General features: G+C 40.4%; 1 protein-coding gene across 1 annotated transcript in view; it reads right to left on the minus strand.

The window, feature by feature from the left end:
* LOC117370154 (adenylate cyclase type 1-like) overlaps nucleotides 1-19,385 on the minus strand; it is a 79,266-nt gene that overhangs the window by 43,340 nt on the left and 16,541 nt on the right. The window contains exons 4-6 of the mRNA XM_055221417.1: nucleotides 18,260-18,371; nucleotides 4,915-5,042; nucleotides 1,431-1,589 (exon numbers count right to left, since the gene is read on the minus strand). Of these exons, the coding sequence (XP_055077392.1) occupies nucleotides 1,431-1,589; nucleotides 4,915-5,042; nucleotides 18,260-18,371 (399 nt within the window). The remainder of the gene's footprint in view (nucleotides 1-1,430; nucleotides 1,590-4,914; nucleotides 5,043-18,259; nucleotides 18,372-19,385) is intronic.

Below are 19,385 nucleotides of genomic sequence, written 5' to 3' on the forward strand. Positions count from 1 at the left end.
AAACATTGAATTACACATTTTCCAAAACTGTTTAATATTAATGAATGTTATCTGACTTACTGAAAATAGCAGGCCTGTCAGCAGAAATATCAGGGCCCAGGGCAAGAAACCTCACATGAGCCCCCTTCTAAGGTAAATTAATAGGAATTAATAGGCCCCTAAGACCCTGGGGCCCGGGACAATTGGCTCTGTGCACAACAACGCTGTTCACTGTTAGCGTCACTACTTCCTGTCCAGTTGTATCTCTATGAGGTTTTGGCACTATGAGTTACACTAAAATGAATAAATATTTAAAGATCAGACAGTGGACAGGGAGCTGTGGGTGAGTTAGGGGTCAGAGGTCAGAGGTTAGGAGGCTAGGGTTAGACAGTGGACAGGGAGCTGTAGGTGGATGTCATTGACAACATGTTAAAAACTACACAAATAAAATGAATACTTCACCAGAAAGGGAGATGTTTGTGTCTCAATGCTAATGCTAATTTTGAGGCATAATAAATATTAAAACAACACAACAAACTGAAGTATTCTACATATAAAAATAACAGGGTAGTCTTTATTGTAATTCATTTGAATTTGAATAGAATATTGAATTTTTTTATTTTTATTTTAATATTTTATGTTTTTTAATAAAAGTGACTGCTAGCTTTGAGACACAGTGAGCTGGCTAGCATGCTGATGTGTACAGAGCGACTAGACCGAATATTGAATACAAATATTCAAATGTCATCTTTAAACATCTTTTATCCATCTAAATAAGTCTATAAAAATCAACAGTCGAATAATGAGAGTTGGCAGTATTTTGTATATGGAATGATTGAATTGATTTAGTGAAATGTCTGTGTGACGTAACAAAGCAACTGTTCTCACTGATACATTATCCGAGAGTTAAATATCTATGGCTGGTTCACACTTGGTTGATTCTGGTTTAGACAGATTTCCTTTGGTGCCGTTCTAGTCCTGTTTCAGTCCTGGTTAGGGTAGTCAGAAGTATTGAAAATCAGATATTAATCAATACTAAAAAAAGCCACATTCACAGGACAGAAGTGAACCTCTCCTGAGTGGCTTTAGAATGATCTTGAGCTGTAAGTTTCACAAGTATAAGACACACAAACTAGTATACACCCATGGACCACTATGAATGTACTGGACACTGAGGGATTATACAGATATTAGACACATGAGAATATGAAAGAAAATACTACCATTTAATGTTGAAAATCACATTCTATTGGCTAGATAAAGAGTCATTTTTAAATTATTAGTATTGAGTATCGAATCTTAGTCTTCTTTGTATCGAAATTGAGTTTGAAATTTTAGCATCGTCCTGGTTTAGTCATTGAGCCACAGAAGCTGCTGCCTCCTGCCTGTGGATGTGAGTAAGCGTGTGTGTGTGTGTATGTAGTCCATGTTGCGTGTGTGTTAGGACTGACCCGGGCAGCCCTCCGGCCTCCATCACATTTGCGAGTGTGACATCGTTTGACCAGACGTCGTACTGCCACTTCCTGAGGCCCAGCACGCCGCACAGCACCCGTCCTGTGTGTAGCCCCACCCGCATGTTCAGGTCCACCTCTGTAGCCTCCACCACCGACCTGCAGGGGAGGCAGAGGGCACGCTCAAACACAGCAAAACAAGTGTCATATGCACTCAAGGTTACACAAGCATTGGTGTGCAGAGGCTGTTTACAGTGAAATACATTCTACCCCTCAAACGGACAGAATGGTACCAGGACAAAATACTACAGAGCCATATAGAACACACTAAAATGATAAACTCACATAGAACACTCTTTCTTGACACAGGCTATCAGCTGAAATGTAATGAACATTTATCAGTTTTGTTTTTCCATTCGTCCATTTTCTTCCACTTATTTGGGGCTGGGTCAGTTTTCTTTTTGTTTTTTGTTTTTTGTAAATGGTCAGATTTTTATACCATGCTTTTTCACTTTCTAGGCACTCAAAGCGCTTTACATCAAGGCACGGCTTATGCATTCACACACACATTCACACCTCAGTATTTGCAGACACTGTGCATGAGGTCGGTTAAGTTTCTTGCCCAAGGACACAACGACAGCATTCATCTGTGGGAGCGGGATTCGAGCCTCCAACCTTTGGATCAGTGGACAAACACTCTACCAACTGAGTTACTGGTGATTTTTTATGTTTTATATTATATTTGTAGTTTTAATTCAAATATAATATCAGATAAAAACAAAACAAACAAAAAAAAAAACTATAATAAAGTACTATTTATAAGTTATTGATAATTAGTTAGAATCATTCTTAAAGAGGATTTTACTTTACTATTTTACTTCTATTGGGTATTAAAGAGGGGGTATTTTACTTCTCTGGGGTATTAACCGCTAACACAAACATATTAGCTGAAAATAACGTATTAATATGTTTTATAAGCGCTATCCCAACACAATCAGCGTGCATTTCGCTAGTAAAGCTCCTGCACATCACATCAGATTTGTGAAGTTGTAGTGTATTGTTATTTATAGAAAATTGTCAAGAGGGAGCATGGGGGACATAGGCTTGTGGGCGGAGCATTTGACAGAGTCTTACAGCTAACAGCTAGGTTTGAATAGGGCTGTGGAGAGATCACTAGATTGCTCAAAAATGCATGGATGAAATAAACCCTCTTCAGGCATGTTTTTGATGAAAGAACAACGCTATAACATGGCACAAAGCTTCAAAAAGTGGATTTTGCTTAATAACCTCTCTTTAATAACAGCTGTGATCAAGCTCACATGAGTCTTTGCAGCAGTCAGCATGTGGTGCCCTTGACACACATACAACATTTGCAATAATTTTCCTCTCCAGTTAATTGTAATCTTTTTGGCCTTAGTCGGAGGTCAGCCACTTCACGGTCAGAAGCAGAGTGGTCAAGGATGTGTTAGATGAGAGTTTGACAAATGTGTCCATATAAAGTGTGCATTGGGTTCACAGGACATGAGAGGAGATATGAGATGTGCTGTCGGCCTGCAGTGTCTGAGCGAGCAGCACCTGTCCCATGAGATAAAGGGCCCTTCCAGTGACATCCATCCTCCACAAGACAGGCCCTGCTCCCCACAACTCACCGAGGCCACTGCGAAAATACTCTTTTACTTTGGAGTAAGCGTGAAAGAAAGCAGACAGTGAGCGATGGGTTAAGTCAGGGATCGATGTTTGGATTATCTGTCAATCCAAACAAAAGGGACTGTGTTTTTATAGAAATTTTGACTTTTTAAAAATCTTCCAGTCATCCTACAGTGACTCTAATTTACAGTTACAATAAACAGGTTACAGTTTCGTTGCATAAATTATGGGGTTATACTGCAGGCCTATTCCAGTCGCAGAGGGGCCAATCCCAGCTCTCCAAATGATCTGATCCAGCCTGTAGCCCATCCTCAAAATATCAAACAAATATGTTTTCTCTTGTTTACTGGTTTAGACCTGGTTTACCTGGTTTAGACCTGGTATAGTCCTGGTTTAGATCTGGTTTAGACCTGGTTTAGTCCTGGTTTAGACCTGGTTTAGTCCTGGTTTAGACCTGTTTCAGTCCTGGTTTAGACCTGGTTTAGACCTGGTTTAGACCTGGTTTAGATCTGGTTTAGACCTGGTTTAGACCTGGTTTAGATCTGGTTTAGATCTGGTTAAGACCTGGTTTAGACCTCGTTTAGACCTGGTTTAGTCCTGGTTTAGACCTGGTTTAGACCTGGTTTAGTCCTGGTTTAGATGTGATTCAAACCTGGTTAAGACCTAGTTTAGAGCTGGTTTAGACCTGGTTTAGTTCTAGTTTAGAAGAAGAAATGTCAGAAGAACTGCCAAACCAGAACTGTAGTTCAGTTCTGGTTTGGCAGTTTGGCAGGGCAATGTTGGCAAAGCCTCACGTTGTATTTTTAACAGAACATGAATACAACAGTTATTATTATATTATTATTGAGACAGATATTAGAGTAGATATTTTGTGCAACTCTAAATTGTGTTTATCATGGTGGTGCGTCGTGCACTCTATGAAAAATCAGGTAAATGAACAGCCCCGTTCTATACGAATACGGACAACATGTCTCTCTCATTGCACAGTTGTTTGCAAAGGTGAATCTACATTGATTTTAGTGAATAGATATAACAGAAAAAGATCTATGAGCAGATCTGCCAGCAACTAAACAGCCTCTGTCAATGAGGGAACTGTACTGTCCCTAGAGACTGAAGCAGGAAAATGTGTCCTCTGTGTTAGACCCTTCAATGACAATGAGAGGACCTGTCAGGAGGAGTGAGTGACCATAGTGAGCGACTGCAGTGAGGGACTGCCGGAGTGAGCGACCGCAGTGCAGCGCCCGGGGACCCGTCTCCAAGACTTTACTCAGGCCTGGACAGGACACATCAGCTGAAGGACTCTGCATGTTTTAGGCTGATAAGGTAAATGGAATACTAGAGATCGACTCATATGTGTGGGTGATGCAGAAACCAATGGGCGATAAGCTCTGCCGATATTTTGGGCCAATATGTAAGGTCCATTTTGACTATTTTCCCCAAATTAAGTTGTTTAAATTTACTATAAACTCACCCACAGCCCTGTTTTTAGTGTAGTCACAGATGCCCTTGTGCCCCCGTGCCTTAGCTTCCCATTTAATGGTCCAAATACAGCTTTATGTATATTTTTATTTTTTTATATTTATGTTTATGCAGCAGGTCAGTCAAAACAAAGTATCGAACTGCAGGAGATTTAAGGACAATAGCCGATACGATAAAAAGTCAACATATCGGCCCAGTATACCTGCCAACCGATCGGCCTGGAGAAGAAACCCACCCAGATGCAGGTAGCTCATGCAAACTCCACACAGAAAGGCCCACCCACGGCCCACGGGAGTCGAACGTGGGACTGTTCTGCTTCAAAAGCAGTGAATTCAGGTGCAGTTTTAACATGACTTACGCAATGGTGTCGATCATATCCAGGCCCATCTCCACGCAGCAGTGGGCGTGGTCAGCTTTGGGTTGGGTCAGCCCTGACACACAGTAGTAACAGTCCCCCAGGATCTTTATTCTCCTGCAGTGATTCTCCTGAAAGAAACAAAAACAAAAGTGCAAAATGAAACAGGTTGTCTCGACCAGAAGAGCAGCTATACTGGAATGGAACAAAGTAAAAGTAGTAAAGTACTATACATAAGTACATATTTTAGTTATCCACTTTATTTAGATAGATTTTAAATTGGATAAGACAGATTTTACTTTTGGCTTTTACTATGGATCAGACCTGGACAACTGAGGGATTACACAGACATTTACATGGGATACTTTTTACTTTTATTTCACCACATTTTGAGAGGAGTATCTGTACTCTCTACTCCACTACATTCTTGAAAAGTAAAAGTATTTTTTTTAAATTATTGATTGAGATCTGCTGAAATGCCTGAAGGTTTATTTTTAACACGTTCATAAAATGAGCTAAACAAAAATATACAAATGAAAAGCTAAAATCTTTACCAAAGTCACTACATTTGAAGCTTTATAAGATGTCACAATCTGCACAAAACACTTTTTACTCTTTAAGTGCATTTTTAAACAGGTACTTTAATACTTTTACTTAAGTAGATTTTTTCATGTGATACTTTTTCTTGATTTTTTTTTTTTTTTTTTGCTCCAGTCTCTGTACTTTTTACTTAAGCAACTTCTTTCATCACTTCATTCCATATGCTGATTCTATACATTTTAATTATTTAGTCTGAATATTTCTGTGTAAAAAGATTATGAATGTTATACGGCAAAATGCTATTAGATTTAAGAACGAATCAAATATTGGTGAATCTCAAACAGCTTCAAAAACCTGCTTGACCTTACAATAAAAAGCAGCAATCATGTCTTTGATTCTATATAAAAATAACATTAAAGTGTATATATATTCTGAATTTCTGTCTGTGCATTTCCTGACATTAAAACAGAAGGTTTAAAACAAGAGAAATGGATATGAATCATGGATGAGTCTAATGCAGCGTCTCCAGTTTCATTCAGGAGGACTATTACACGTTTGCTTAAGGTCTAATAAGGAACGGTGAAGGGATCATAATGTACTAAAGTGTTGTATAGGATTACATAACTTTGAATAAAAAGGCACAGCGGTGGTACTTAAAGAGGACTGATACCGGATTTTTGTCATGTGATACATATTTATAGAACCAAGTGTTTTTTGGAGTCTGCTGCCTTAGGGATAATATGTTCACTTGAGCAGGAGCGTTCGTTGGCTTGGTTGCGTCAAGATTATAATCACTGAGGCATTCACGATACTTTGGTAGTGGATAAGGAACAAGTATACGACACATAGACTAGTATACGCTTATGGATCACTATGGAAACTACCTGGACACTGAGGAATGACACAGATATAAGGCCAAATAGGAATATAAAGAGTGTTTTTAATTATCATTGTAGTATTGGAAAGGATAAACGAGTATCGAGTCCATTTCTTAGAATCAAAATTGAGTTAGAAATGTTCGAGAAAGTATCGAGACAACACTAATACCTTTACCTGTAGAGATATCACTATAACACTATCTGGCAAGAGACTCATTTACAAAAGAAACAAAGGAGTAACGGAAGGAGAGGGAAAGAAGGAGAAAAGGGAGTATATTTTTAAAAAAAGGATGAGGAAATGAAAGGAAAGAACCTCACTCAATTATTTATTTACATGTTCTCTTTTTTTCTGCCCTTTCCCTGTTATTTATTTAGTTAAAAAAAAAAAAAAAAATGTTTAATGTTTCTATTGTCTTTAATATCACAATAAATAATAATAATAATAAACTCTAGCAGCTCATTTAAACTGCTTCACTCAAAAATCATGGCTGAAATATGTTTAATTTAAATACAAATCTGCTCTTTTCAGTAGTTACCCATTGTTAACATCATTATATTATAGGATGTTGCCTTGCGTTTCCTAGTTTGACAGTTTGGGCGGAGTTTACTTTTTTTTTTCCCTGTTTATGTCGAGAGCGGGATTCGAACCGCAAACCTTCGGACTTTCTGTGGACAAACACACACCATCTCAGTTACTGTCACCCCCTACAATGTTTATGTTTAACAAATCAATAGATATGACAACATCTTTACGATATAAAACCGTGTTCTTTGCTTCAAAATTGTTAGATGACCTTTTGTGTATTGAGGGATCCCTTTTCAGAAATCTTTTTATTCCAAATTTTGTTCAAACACTGGCACTTGACTAAAGCTATGATTAATATTTACTACTGGTATTATCCCACCAAACAAAGTCATAATTACAAAAACATTACAAACTAACAATCGAAGCGGCTCTCATTCAACATCAGCCAGAGCTTCAGACCAATTTTCAAGCTCCAAAACAACACATTCCCCAGTATATTAACATGATCTGTTCTCATTTGGGTCACATTTTAGACTCTTTCAGCTCTTTGTTAGCTAGTTACACAAGAGGATGGTCTACCTTGTTACAGGAGTAGTGTGTCCGTTCAGACGTGTGCGTTGTTTTGTGTGTTTGTACTTGGGGCCGGCTCTAATTGCTCCGACACGCTGTTGAAGTAGAATCCCGCCCACACGTTCTCTGACAGATCAGCTATTTGTCACTGCATACATTGTGCACAAACTACAAGATGATCATCCCAGCATAAATGCAAAACGCACACACCTAGCCCACATCAAGATGGCCATCACACGGAGCGAGTGGGATGTCAGATAAAACGATCGATGCTAAAACTCATTAAAGTGGGGATAAACACGAACACTACCTTTTTGCAACTTAACTGTGTACAGTGGTCCCTCGTTTATGGCGGGGGTTACGTTCTAAAAATAACCAGCAATAGTCAGTTTTTTACAATTATTACATAAGTTTTGCAGCTGTAAAACCCCTTACCACACACTTTATACACTTTTCTCAGACAGGCATTCACATTTTCTCACATTTCTCTCTTGTTTAAACACTCTCAAAGTTCAAACCTTCATAGGTGCCTTTGTCGGTGCAGAGTCAGAGTCACCCTCAGATTGAACATTTATGTAAATTTGAGAAAGAGCAAGGCCGCGAAAGGTGAACCACATTATAGTGAGGGACAACTGTACATAGCGTTGTACAGTACTAGCAGTATCATTTATCGCGCTTTTCCACCTTCAAGCCACTCAAAGGACTTAACATCAAGAAAACACTCACACATTTATACACCAGTTTACACTGACACTGGGGGTGACATGGGTTAAGTGTCTTGCCCAAGGACACAGCAAGTATTCATTTGTGAGAGCTAGAATCGCACCGTAACCCTGCGGGTCATTTGGATCTGACTGCTCTGCCAATGATGTTTACGTCAAGAGTGGGATTCGAACCTGCTAACCTTCGGACCAGTGTACAAACACTGTACCAGCTGGGCGACTGGTGTTCTAAAACAGTCAGAACTGTGTGCTGCCAGCTATGCTTAAACTCTGCCACTGCATTTTAAGAGTCATGTGACATCGCACGTCCCTGATGTCATGAGACACACGGGACTCCCTAAATGTTTGGCATTTCATTCCAGATGATGAACTTAACTTTCTATTTTTCAAAGTTTTTAAACAAATGTTTATTTTTTGCCTATATATTACTTCACTATCAGGAAGAGGTTAGGCTTAGTTAATTTGGTTATGTTTAGGGCTTTGGGACACGGAACACTAGTCCAGCCCCACAGCAAAATTCCGAATACTTAGGGAGATAGGAGAAACACATGGTTTGAAGTGAAAGTTGGGATGTTTCTGATTAATCCAGACCATAGGCCATAGAGTGTGACGTTACCCATAGTGTTCGGCTCAAGTGAATTGAAGCTCGTCGAGGCTAGCAGTTATAGGGACAAATTTCGCCATCACACCTGTTGCTAATGCTAACAGGGGCAACTTCGGGGAAAGAAGGCATCTGATTTGTCTCTTATTGATGTTCACATCTTGAGTTACAGACTCAATAGCAAAATAAAAAACCCAAGAGCGGGTTAATACAAACAGTTGATGGAGCCGGATGCTCAATTCCTGTTTGCTTGAGGCAGCTAGAATGTCATGATGCGTGTATTTCTGTTCTTGTTGTGCCTCCCTGTGTGCTCTTCCCCTTCCCTCACCTGGCTGTACCTGGAGCTGGGGGGAGCCCAGCTCCAGGTACAGCCCTTTTTGATGCTAGTTGGAGCTGCCTCCCAGGTTCCGGTTCTCCTGACTTCCACAGCTCCTGGCTTCTGGCCCTGTTCCTGACTCCGCGCTCCAGCTCTGGTATTGTCTACTCCTTACCTTCACCTCCCTGTCTCGTCCTGGACCCCGGCAGTACCACGCCCCGGCTCTGTTTCCCACTCTCCTGTCTGCTCTGGCTCGGCTTCCTCTGGTTCTGGCCCCAGTCTGGTCTGCGTCCCGCTCCCGGCGGATTCCTGTTCCCGTCTCGGCTTTTCCCTGATGCACCCCTGGCTCTTGCTCACGCCCTGCCTGAAGCTCTTGTTGTATTATTGAACTATTGTTTGTACTTTTCACTAACTAAATAAAACTCTGTAAACCTGTCCCGAGTCCTGCATGTCTTTGGTCCACCCCAACCCCGCCGTTATGACATAGAAGGTTAGCTATGTCCATTTATATATACAGTCTATGGTTCAGACTAGGGTTGCAACCAAAGGTAATTTTGCTAATATACTCCAGTGAACACCAAATGCCTGTGAAAATGAGATTTGACCAAGAACAACTGAAATGAAGCCACATGAGGCCAACTAATGGAGTGTATGCACAGATATTTTTCACCAGACAACACTAGATTTATACATTTTTTGAGTAATTTTAATGTAATCCCAGCTCTGTCTAAGCCACAAACCGTCTTCTCTGAGCACATGGTAGGTTTTGGCATCTGTGTATGGACCAGTTAACAATTATTCAGCTACTAAAATAGATGACGATTCTTTACTTAACTGATAGCATGCAAATTATTGATTAACTTGTAGCCCTAGTCGAGACTCCACCCCCTTCTCCCCCTTTAGTCCTCCAAGCAATGCCTAGAGTTACCAATTCCACTTCTCTATAGCAACATAGGGCTCTTTTTTTTTTGGGACATTTTGCTCATTTTAACATTCGTTTTTTTGGCTTGCTCCTGAGCGGCACTTTCATGTCATAAAAAAAGTGTTTTTTTCAGGTCTGTTTCACAATAACAGACACAGTAATGTTCACAGTTAATTAACATTTTAAAACCGTTATTGATGTTAAATGTGCGAAGAAAATATGCGCATATGTTTAGCTCTTGTTCAGCTGCAACACACAACATTTATGTTCCGATTCCTCCAAAAAATGTGATTTCCTTGTTCCAAAACCAGCAGCTCTAGCTACGCGTCTTATCGTTCCAGATATCAAAGCTGTAACATTTTTTTTTACTGGGAAATATTTGGTTATTTAAGCGCTAAAAGGTTGAATTAATAACTTGTATGGCTCATTACAGATGCAAAGTAAGTAATAAACTGTTTCTCATACTTTTTTTTTACAATATTGCAGATTTAGAATAGTTTTTATGGTTTAAATCTCTTTGGTTTTCATGTCAGCAGTATAAATTAGTTTCAATATTATTGTCTCTATTTACTTCAGCGGCGTATTGAACTTCAAACTTTGCTACCGTGACAGGTCTAACCCAACCATATAGTCATGAATTGTAGTATTAATGGTAGCAGTAGAGCTTCCACAGTATTGGGACAGATAACACATGCTCATCTAATATTGTATTGGTAGAGTCAACAAAGCAGAGCCCGCAGGCAGCCTTTGAGAGACATGTGCACACGCAAACACACACGCAAACACACACATACACGACAACTGCAGGGTAAGACACATGAGAAAAGGGAAATGGGGGCTGAGGTTTTCTGCTCACGGGAGCAGAACGATTCGGGTGTGGGAGGATATGAGAATTTCCGAATGTGGATGATTATCCCTGGTTCTGGGAAGAAGAGAGCAATGAAAGCACAGCAGAGAAATGATCTGACAACAGCGTGACACATCTCTAGAGAAAGACGTTGGTTTGGATGTTTTAGTAAGATAGATGGAGGTGCAAAAAGTGTAGTGTGGACTTTAAATCCTGATATTAAAGACGGGACAAGATTTCGTGTCACAAGATCTCGCGAGACAACATTGTACACACATGAGTAAAATGATCTTGTGAGATGGTAGATGGTCAGTGGTCACATTTTTATATAGCGCTTTTCTACCTTCAAGACACTCAAAGCGCTTTACATCAAGGAACCACTCACCCATTCACACACACATTCATACACCAGTGTACACAGACACTGGGGATGAGGTGGGTTACGTGTCTTGCCCAAGGACACATTGACTGCATTCATTTGTGGGAGGTAGAATCGCACTGCCAACCTGTGGGTCAGGAGAGTTTGACGCTTAATCAATGATGTTTATGTTGAAAGCGGGATTCGCACCACCAACTTTCAGATCAGTGGACAAACACTCCAACTGTGCTACTGCCGCTCCAGATTTGGTTTCAGTGTGTTTAAATTTTGATTGGACAAAAAAATCTTAAGTGTTAGCAGGCCCGTGGACAGAAATTTGGGCCCCTCTAATACACTGCCTGGACAAAAAAAAGTTGCCACCTGGATTTAACTAAGCAAATAGGTACGAGCCTCCTCCAGTTGGTCAGGTCTAGGTTCAGTATGTGCTGAAAGAATGAGGTCAGCTGACACCTGAATATATTGAATGACCAGGTTATTCCATCAATGGCACGGGCATATTCCAAGATGACAATGCCAGGATTCATCGGGCTCAAATTGTGAAAGTTTCGGGCTCAAATTGTGAGTGTTTCAAGAGCATGAGACATCATTTTCACACATGGATTGGCCACCACAGAGTCCAGACCTTAACCCCATTGAGAATCTTTGGGATGTGCTGGAGAAGACTTTGTGCAGCGGTCAGACTCTACCATCATCAATGCAACATCTTGGTGAAAAATTAATGCAACACTGGGTGGAAATAAATCTTGTGGCATTGCAGAAGTGAAATCAAAACAATGCCAAAGTGAATGTGTGTCATAATCAAAGCTAAAGGCGGAACAACAAAATATTGGAGTGTATGACCTTTTTGTTCGGTGGTGACTTTTTTTTTTTTTGGCCAGGCAGTGTATAATTGAATAGGAAGACGGTTCAAATCTGGGCCCTTAAGACCCTGGGGCCCGGGACACCAGACCCCTTTGTTGCCCTGTTGACTTCCCAGAGTTAGTGAGTTACACCTCCTTGAGAGCTGCAGCGCTATAATGAAAACTAAAATATTACAAAGGACAAACACTAAATTTGTGAACTGGAACGGACAACTTATTTATTACAAATCTTTCAAAATCTTGCCTTGTCTCATTCTCGTGGACACAATCTCGTTCCTCGTCTTGTGGGAATTATGTCTCGTCCCACCGCTAACAGATATGTACAGTAAACGTTACATTTATTTTATGCTGACAACAATCAGTTATTAGCATGAACTTTTCTTGTACCTTTTTGATCTTTGATAAACGTATTGTATTTTTAGGTTTGCCGTTTCTGATCATTGTAAACGAGAGAACTACATTATGGACTGGGATGGATCAAACATCATTGGCAGAGAGGACAACAAACATGGTCACTGACATAAGGAGCCAATTGAAATACTGGATTTAAACCAGGACGAGGGGGCATTTTTACTCTCACACACCTGGGATACTGTCCGGAATTAGTCGGACTGCAGATGGCGCTGTCATCCTGCCAGTAGGACGACAGGGCCAAAACCTATTTAAATCAGCTGACAGGACAAGTCACAGCAACATCACGTGACCACTCTGAGGCGCTAGTGAGCAGTCCACACTGTCAGGGATGAAAACAAACTACACCTTGGTCTGGAAAAAGAATCTATTAAAATTAATTATCAGAAGACCAGATGAACCTCACTTGATTATTGTGCTTTGTCAGATTACATTAACCCAAAACCAAGTGTCAGGTCAGTACCAGTCATTTTGCCAATAACGTTTTTACTCTTTTGACTTTCACTTGAGCAATGCTTGATGAGCACTTTACTTTTACCTAAAGATGAACGATGCAACATTTCTCATAGGGTCTGAAGGTCTGTCACCTTCTTGTCTCCAAGAAGAAGTTATTGCTTGACTCAAACAATCCACAGTATGGCATTCAAATTCTACCTTTTCTATATATCATATATATATATTATTTATTCAAGCACACGTGTTTTTTTTCGCTTAAAAATACCTTGAAATACATGCATTCTTACTGTGAGTAGGGTCGCCTCTCCACAGATCTGATCTATAACTTTGCCTGTTGACTTGTCTCCATGTTAAAAGAAAAAAATCTGTTGGAGTGAAGAGTTTGGCTGCTCACCCAAGCTGCTTCTTCAGTTCTAGTCAGACTTCTGGTGAAAACTTCCTTATATCTATGTGAAGGGAGGAAGTAACTACCGTCACTATATACATTTAATGCCATACTGTGGAAGTTTTAAGGCAAAACAATAGAACCTCCATTTAGACACATAGGCAAAGGACCCGGCACCAGCCTGTACCTGTATGCAGTATTATTATGTTTTTGGCTACTCATCTTTTCCCATGTTGCACTATTGTTTACAGCTCAGTCATAAACCCCCATTAGCCCCAGTGCCCTTTGTCATGACTCACTCTCTTATTCATTAGACTTATCAATTATTTACTCATTATATTTATGCCCTGCCACTAGCGACTGCCCTGCCAGTCAAGGGGAACTAACAGAACGCCGAAGCCGAGGGGCAAACCGCTGCAGCTCCGTCACCGTGCTCTGGCTCACAACTACATTCTCTTGTACAGTCTCACTCACCTCCTGTTGATCTCTGTAATCCAGCACACTGATGTATTTTGGCATACCTTCAAGGCTCTAATGCTATTTCGGGACTATTTTTAAGACTATTTCCACGTCAAAACGCTACATATAGCTTTTTGAAACCCCGGGGGAATAGATGCGTGCGGAATACAGGAGTGAAGCAAAACTCGGCAGCTGTGGCAGGGCCTGTTTGAAAGTGAATTTTGCCCCGGCTAACACGACAGGATATAAATCTCAATTAGAATGCTGCTGTAGCTACACACTCACACCCACGAGCCTTCTATCGAATGCACATACAATATATCCTCATCATAAGATTTCCATATAATAGCTTAGTGAGCGCTTGATAGCAGGCTGCATGTCACGATGTAGGGCTGTCTCCTCGTGCCGCTCTCCTCCGTGTTAAGCCATGACTGATTGCTGAGATGCAGAGGGGGATAATCCCGCCGATCATGTGACTTCGGAGCGTGCGTGTGCGTGTGTGTTCATGTGTACGAGAGCAGGGGAATGCAAGAGTAAACTGTCTGAAGATATCTACCGGCCCGGCTGGAAGATGATGATGAGGTCAAGAATCCAGCGCGGAGATAAGGAAAGGGGCTAGCATGCAGCATCTAATTGAAAGCCTCAATGTAGTGTACATAAGGCAGGTGTAGCAGCTCATGGGGAATTTTTATGTTAAAATGACAGGAAAGCTAGCAACGATTAAACGATTACAGTGTTTTCCGGATAGTTCCGGTCGATAGTTTGGCCGGGGGTGCGACTTATACTCAGATGCGATTTATATGTGAAGTATATATTTTTTTCTTCATTATTATGCATTTGTTGGCTGGTGCAACTTATACTCTGGAAAATATGGTACTTACTTACACTTTATAATAACTACCTTAATTAGCCTTAAAGGTCCTATATTACGCAAAGTTGACTCTTGTGAGCTTTAAGCCATGTTGCAATTCTGTTATGTTTCTGTTCTGTTACAATTCTCATCAAAAACAGACCTGGGGTTATGTTTTGTTTCATTCACATATGTTTGAGTAATGCTTTATTATTAGTCTATTTACATTTCCAAACGTTAAAATGCTCCGTTCCACCTTGTGATGTCATGAAGCAGTAGTTTTCAAGTTAACATCTACCTTTAACCTTTACTTCAGTAGAGATTGGAAATTCCACGGCTGAAATTGTCCAAATGATTCTACTGAAGGTGTATGGGGTTTAAAAACATGACATCACAAGGTGGAACAGAGTGTTTTCTGTTTGAGAAAATAACTCAGAATCAGAAAATCTCATAATATGGGCCCTTTAAATCAGACCTGTGTCTGTTCTGTAGCTATAATCTATGACAGCTGCAGTATTCGCCTAAAACAAAAGAAGTCCGCTGAGTTCCGCGTTAGAAAACTGCAGCTTTGTCCAAGTACAACTACAACTATGCACTGTTCCAATTATGGCAGTTCCAAACAGCTCACGTCTTCACCCGCAACAAGTTTTTTTTTTTTGTTTTTTTTTTCAAAGAGTTATATTTAGCAGTAACAGTGAGATAATAGAAAATGTGTGTTATCACTTTGACTCCAAAGCTTGAGAACAAGTTAACTGTCTCGATAACACGAGTACAGTGTTATGAGCATACAGTGACACAAGTTCAGATCTTTACTAAGGCATTAAAGGATATCTTGCAATGTTAAGACCTGGCGTTTTACCTCACAGCTCATATTTTTGTAATTCATTCATGCTTTACTCAGTTAGTCATTTTAGTAGGTGTATATATGTTTTATTGTCTGTAGTATCAACCTGCCAGGGGGTCTGAAGATGGAAAGTAGTGCTATAATCTGGCATCAGAATAGAAATCTCCCCATTATCAAAAAGCAGCAAACAGAAAAAAATGCGACTAATACTTTGCAGCTGATGGCGTAAACATTCCCTTGGGGCCTGCTAACCGAAAGCACTACTCTGTCTGAAGCTCTCTGTTACTCAAGTTAGAGTTAATCTGAGCTTTATTTTAACACAGTCTGACCAGAAAGAGGTGACTTGATTGGAACTACAACAGGTGAGATGATTTGTGCTGTTAAACCAGTCTCTCACACATAAAATTACAGTCACAAGCTAGCTAGCATTAGCCAACAGTATTTTAGTTTCTCATTCTCACCTTTTTTGTTGAAAATCAAACACGTAAACAGGACCATGAATGCTCGGATTGATCATGGAGTTTTTAGACTATTTTAAAACATTTTTGGCAATTTTTGCTAATGTGTGCATTATGTCACCATGGTAACTGCTGAACAATCCATCAATAGAGATAGTAAATGGTTCATTGTCACAGTTTTATATTGCGCTTTTCCATCTTCAAAGCGCTTTACATCAAAGAACCACTCACCCATTCACACACACATTCACACAACAATGCACATAGACACTGGGGGCAAGATGGGTTAAGTGTCTTGCCCAATGACACAATGGCAGCATTTATCTGTGGGAGCTGGAATCGCACCGCTGACCTGTGGGTAAGTGGTTCTGAATGCTCAACCAATATAGAAATGTAGAACACTGCCAGCATGAGGCCACTGCAAAGTATCTACCGTATTTTCCGGACTACGAGTTGCATTTTTTTTCTTTTCATAGTTGGGCCAGGGGTGCGACTTATACTCAAATGTGACTTATATATGGAATTTAAGTCGCATCTGAGTATATAATTTCGTTATGGTCACACTGACAACTTGACAACCATGTTTTTTCTTCATTATTATGCATTTTTTGACTTTTGAGACCGGAAAATACGGCATATGCAACTTCACAAGATGGCGGTTTCCATCTCAGAGAGCTAGACCATAAATATAAAAGTAACATTACATATTCCATATCATCTCCACTGCTCTCAGTGTACATTCCCCCTGATAAAAAGATACAGTCTTACAGATGGATGCTTGTTATGAAACAGTGTGAGCGGTTGAACAGTTGGTCAGTTCATGTTACCGCCTGTGGGATCTCACCACCGCAGAACGCCTCACAATTTGCATTATTTACCGAGTGCTGATTTATTACGTCGAAGCCATATATCGATCGCAGCATATAACTATAGCTGGAGGCAGGCTCACAAAGAGAACCGAGATGGGCGAAGGTCAAGACAGAGGCGGAAGCGAGCGCAGGAGATTGGGGAAGCCGAGAGAGGAGATTTTTGAAGGAGGAGAGATCAGCGCGGGTGGAGAGGGTGGTGCAGTGACACTTTTGGGATCCTGCAGCCTGATAAAGCGCACGGCAAAAACTCAAGTCTATGTTTTGTAAGCTAGTGCAGTATGATGTGATAAGGAAAAGAGGATTATGTGAGTGGCAGGTAGGGCTGTGCAATTAATCCAATTTGAATCAATGTAGAAATTCAGTCATTTCTAATCGGCAAGAATCAGATGGGTTTGTTTATCGAGAGGTCTACAAGAACCCAACCCTGTGGAGCTGAGTTCAGACTTGGGACAGAAAAGACAATTTTTTGCATTGAACGACATCAGAAATTGATACTAAAAGCAATTTTTATATGATTTTAGTAAGACAAAAAAAAATCAAGATCGATCAAGATGAGAAAATATTATGAAATTTTTTTGTCGTATTGCCAAGCCCTCCATGTTCCTGTGTACTCTCCATGCAGTTGTAACTGAGGCGACAGTAGCTCAGTTAGTAGTGTTTTTCCTCTGATCTAAAGGTTGGTGGTTCAAATCTTGTTATCGACATAAACATCATTAGTTGAGGGGTCATATCCACTGACCCACAGGTTTGCGGTGCGATTCCAGCTCTTACAGATAAATGCTGTCATTGTGTCCTTGGGAAAGATACTTAACCCACCTCACCCCGAGTGTCTGTGTACACTGGTGTATGCATGTGAATGTGTGAGTAGTTCCTTGTTATAAAGCATTTTGAGTGCCTTGAAGGTGGAAAGCGCTATATAAAAATGTGAACATTTGCTATTTAATTGTTTGCTTGGAAAGTTCCACAGTGTATAGTAATTTGATTATCTGTCCCCATAAAGACATGCAGGTGATGACACGTGTTACAGTCAGAAGCTCTGAGGAGGAGAGTGCGTCCACAATAAACACATACATGTTTATCACGGCAAATAAAATTGAATATTATGCAAGATAGATTCATTAGTTAGAGAGGTGTTTAATGGCAAATTGTGTAACATTCTGGGAAAAGCAACATTAAATAGTCAAGTGGGTGGCCAACCCCCACCACAAAAGTTCACCTTTATCATCTCGTGATCAGATACAAATGAGACTAACGCACCCACAATAAACCTGAGAGCAAGTCAAACATAAGCAACTGAATCAGATTCATACTTGCTGCTTCTTAATGCAACTGCTGCTACTACCAGCAGGCTGCAGAAAAAGGTGGGAGGATCCAGAGTTATGATTTTGTATTAAACGAGCAGGAAGGTGAACTTGAGAACATGCAGTGTGGGTGTGCAGCCAGCAGGGGACTTACTGTTGCCAGCTCATCAAACTTCCCAAAGAGTTCGTTGAGCAGTTTGACCAGTTCCTGAGCGGTGCACTGCGAAGCCAAGCTGGTGAAGCCCACAATATCAGCAAACAGGATGCTGTGGGAACAGGAGGCAAAAGTAAGTTATGCAACAGGAGAGTATCAAAGCAACTATATTGTAAATCAGCAGTATTACATGCGGACTTGTTATGAATACCTTTAGCAACTACTGTAATAATTACTCTGACATCACTAATGTTTAAGTTTCTCCTAATAAGAGTAATAATGCCACTACAAGTTGTTTTACAAGTTCAAGCTTTGTTTATTTCAAATCAGAAAGAGTTTTATTGCCATTGCTAGTAAACAAAATTCACAAACTAGGAATGTGCTTTGGCAATATTGTGTAACATAAAAGAAAACTTAAAATATAAACCCAGTCAGGCATAAAAAAGGTGTTAGAATATCATATATAAAATAGACAAGTATGCAATGGTAAGCAGAAGCCACAGCTGTCTTGGGGCAGATTGACAGAAGCAAGGCCAACACAACAACAGCATGCACTGATCGGAGCTGGGATTGACTGTATAAAGAAGTGGACTAAAGGAGTGAGACGTCACCCACAGTGTTCAGTCCAGTCAAATGATGCTCATCAAGGCTAGCATTTATAGGGGACTGTGAGTGTCATAGCAACCAAAGAGCCAATCTGGAGCAAGGCAGTTGAAGGTAATGCCCCTTCCTGCACACACCGCTGGTTTAACTGTCAGTCAAATCTGTTGCTAACACTATTGGGAGTGACCTCCAGGAAAGAAGGTGCCTGATTTGTCTGTTATTAATGTTCATATCATGATTTACAGACACAATAGTGAAATAAAAATACCAGGGTCACGTAGAGCAGTTTAATACAAACATTTTAAGACCAAAATGACGAGCCTGACAGCAGCAAGAGAATCGAAGGAGCCGGATAGCACCCCCATGCTCACTTATATATACAGTCTATGGACTGAACCTTAGTGTTTGTGGCTGTACGTTCAAAACATAGTCAACGCCGCACTAACTACTAGATACTACTGCTGCTTCTACCACCATTATAACTGCAGATATATTGTAGGAAAAACACTTAAAATCTTGCAAT

Source organism: Periophthalmus magnuspinnatus, chromosome 4 (assembly GCF_009829125.3).
Source record: "Periophthalmus magnuspinnatus isolate fPerMag1 chromosome 4, fPerMag1.2.pri, whole genome shotgun sequence".
Classification (NCBI taxonomy): domain Eukaryota; kingdom Metazoa; phylum Chordata; class Actinopteri; order Gobiiformes; family Gobiidae; genus Periophthalmus; species Periophthalmus magnuspinnatus.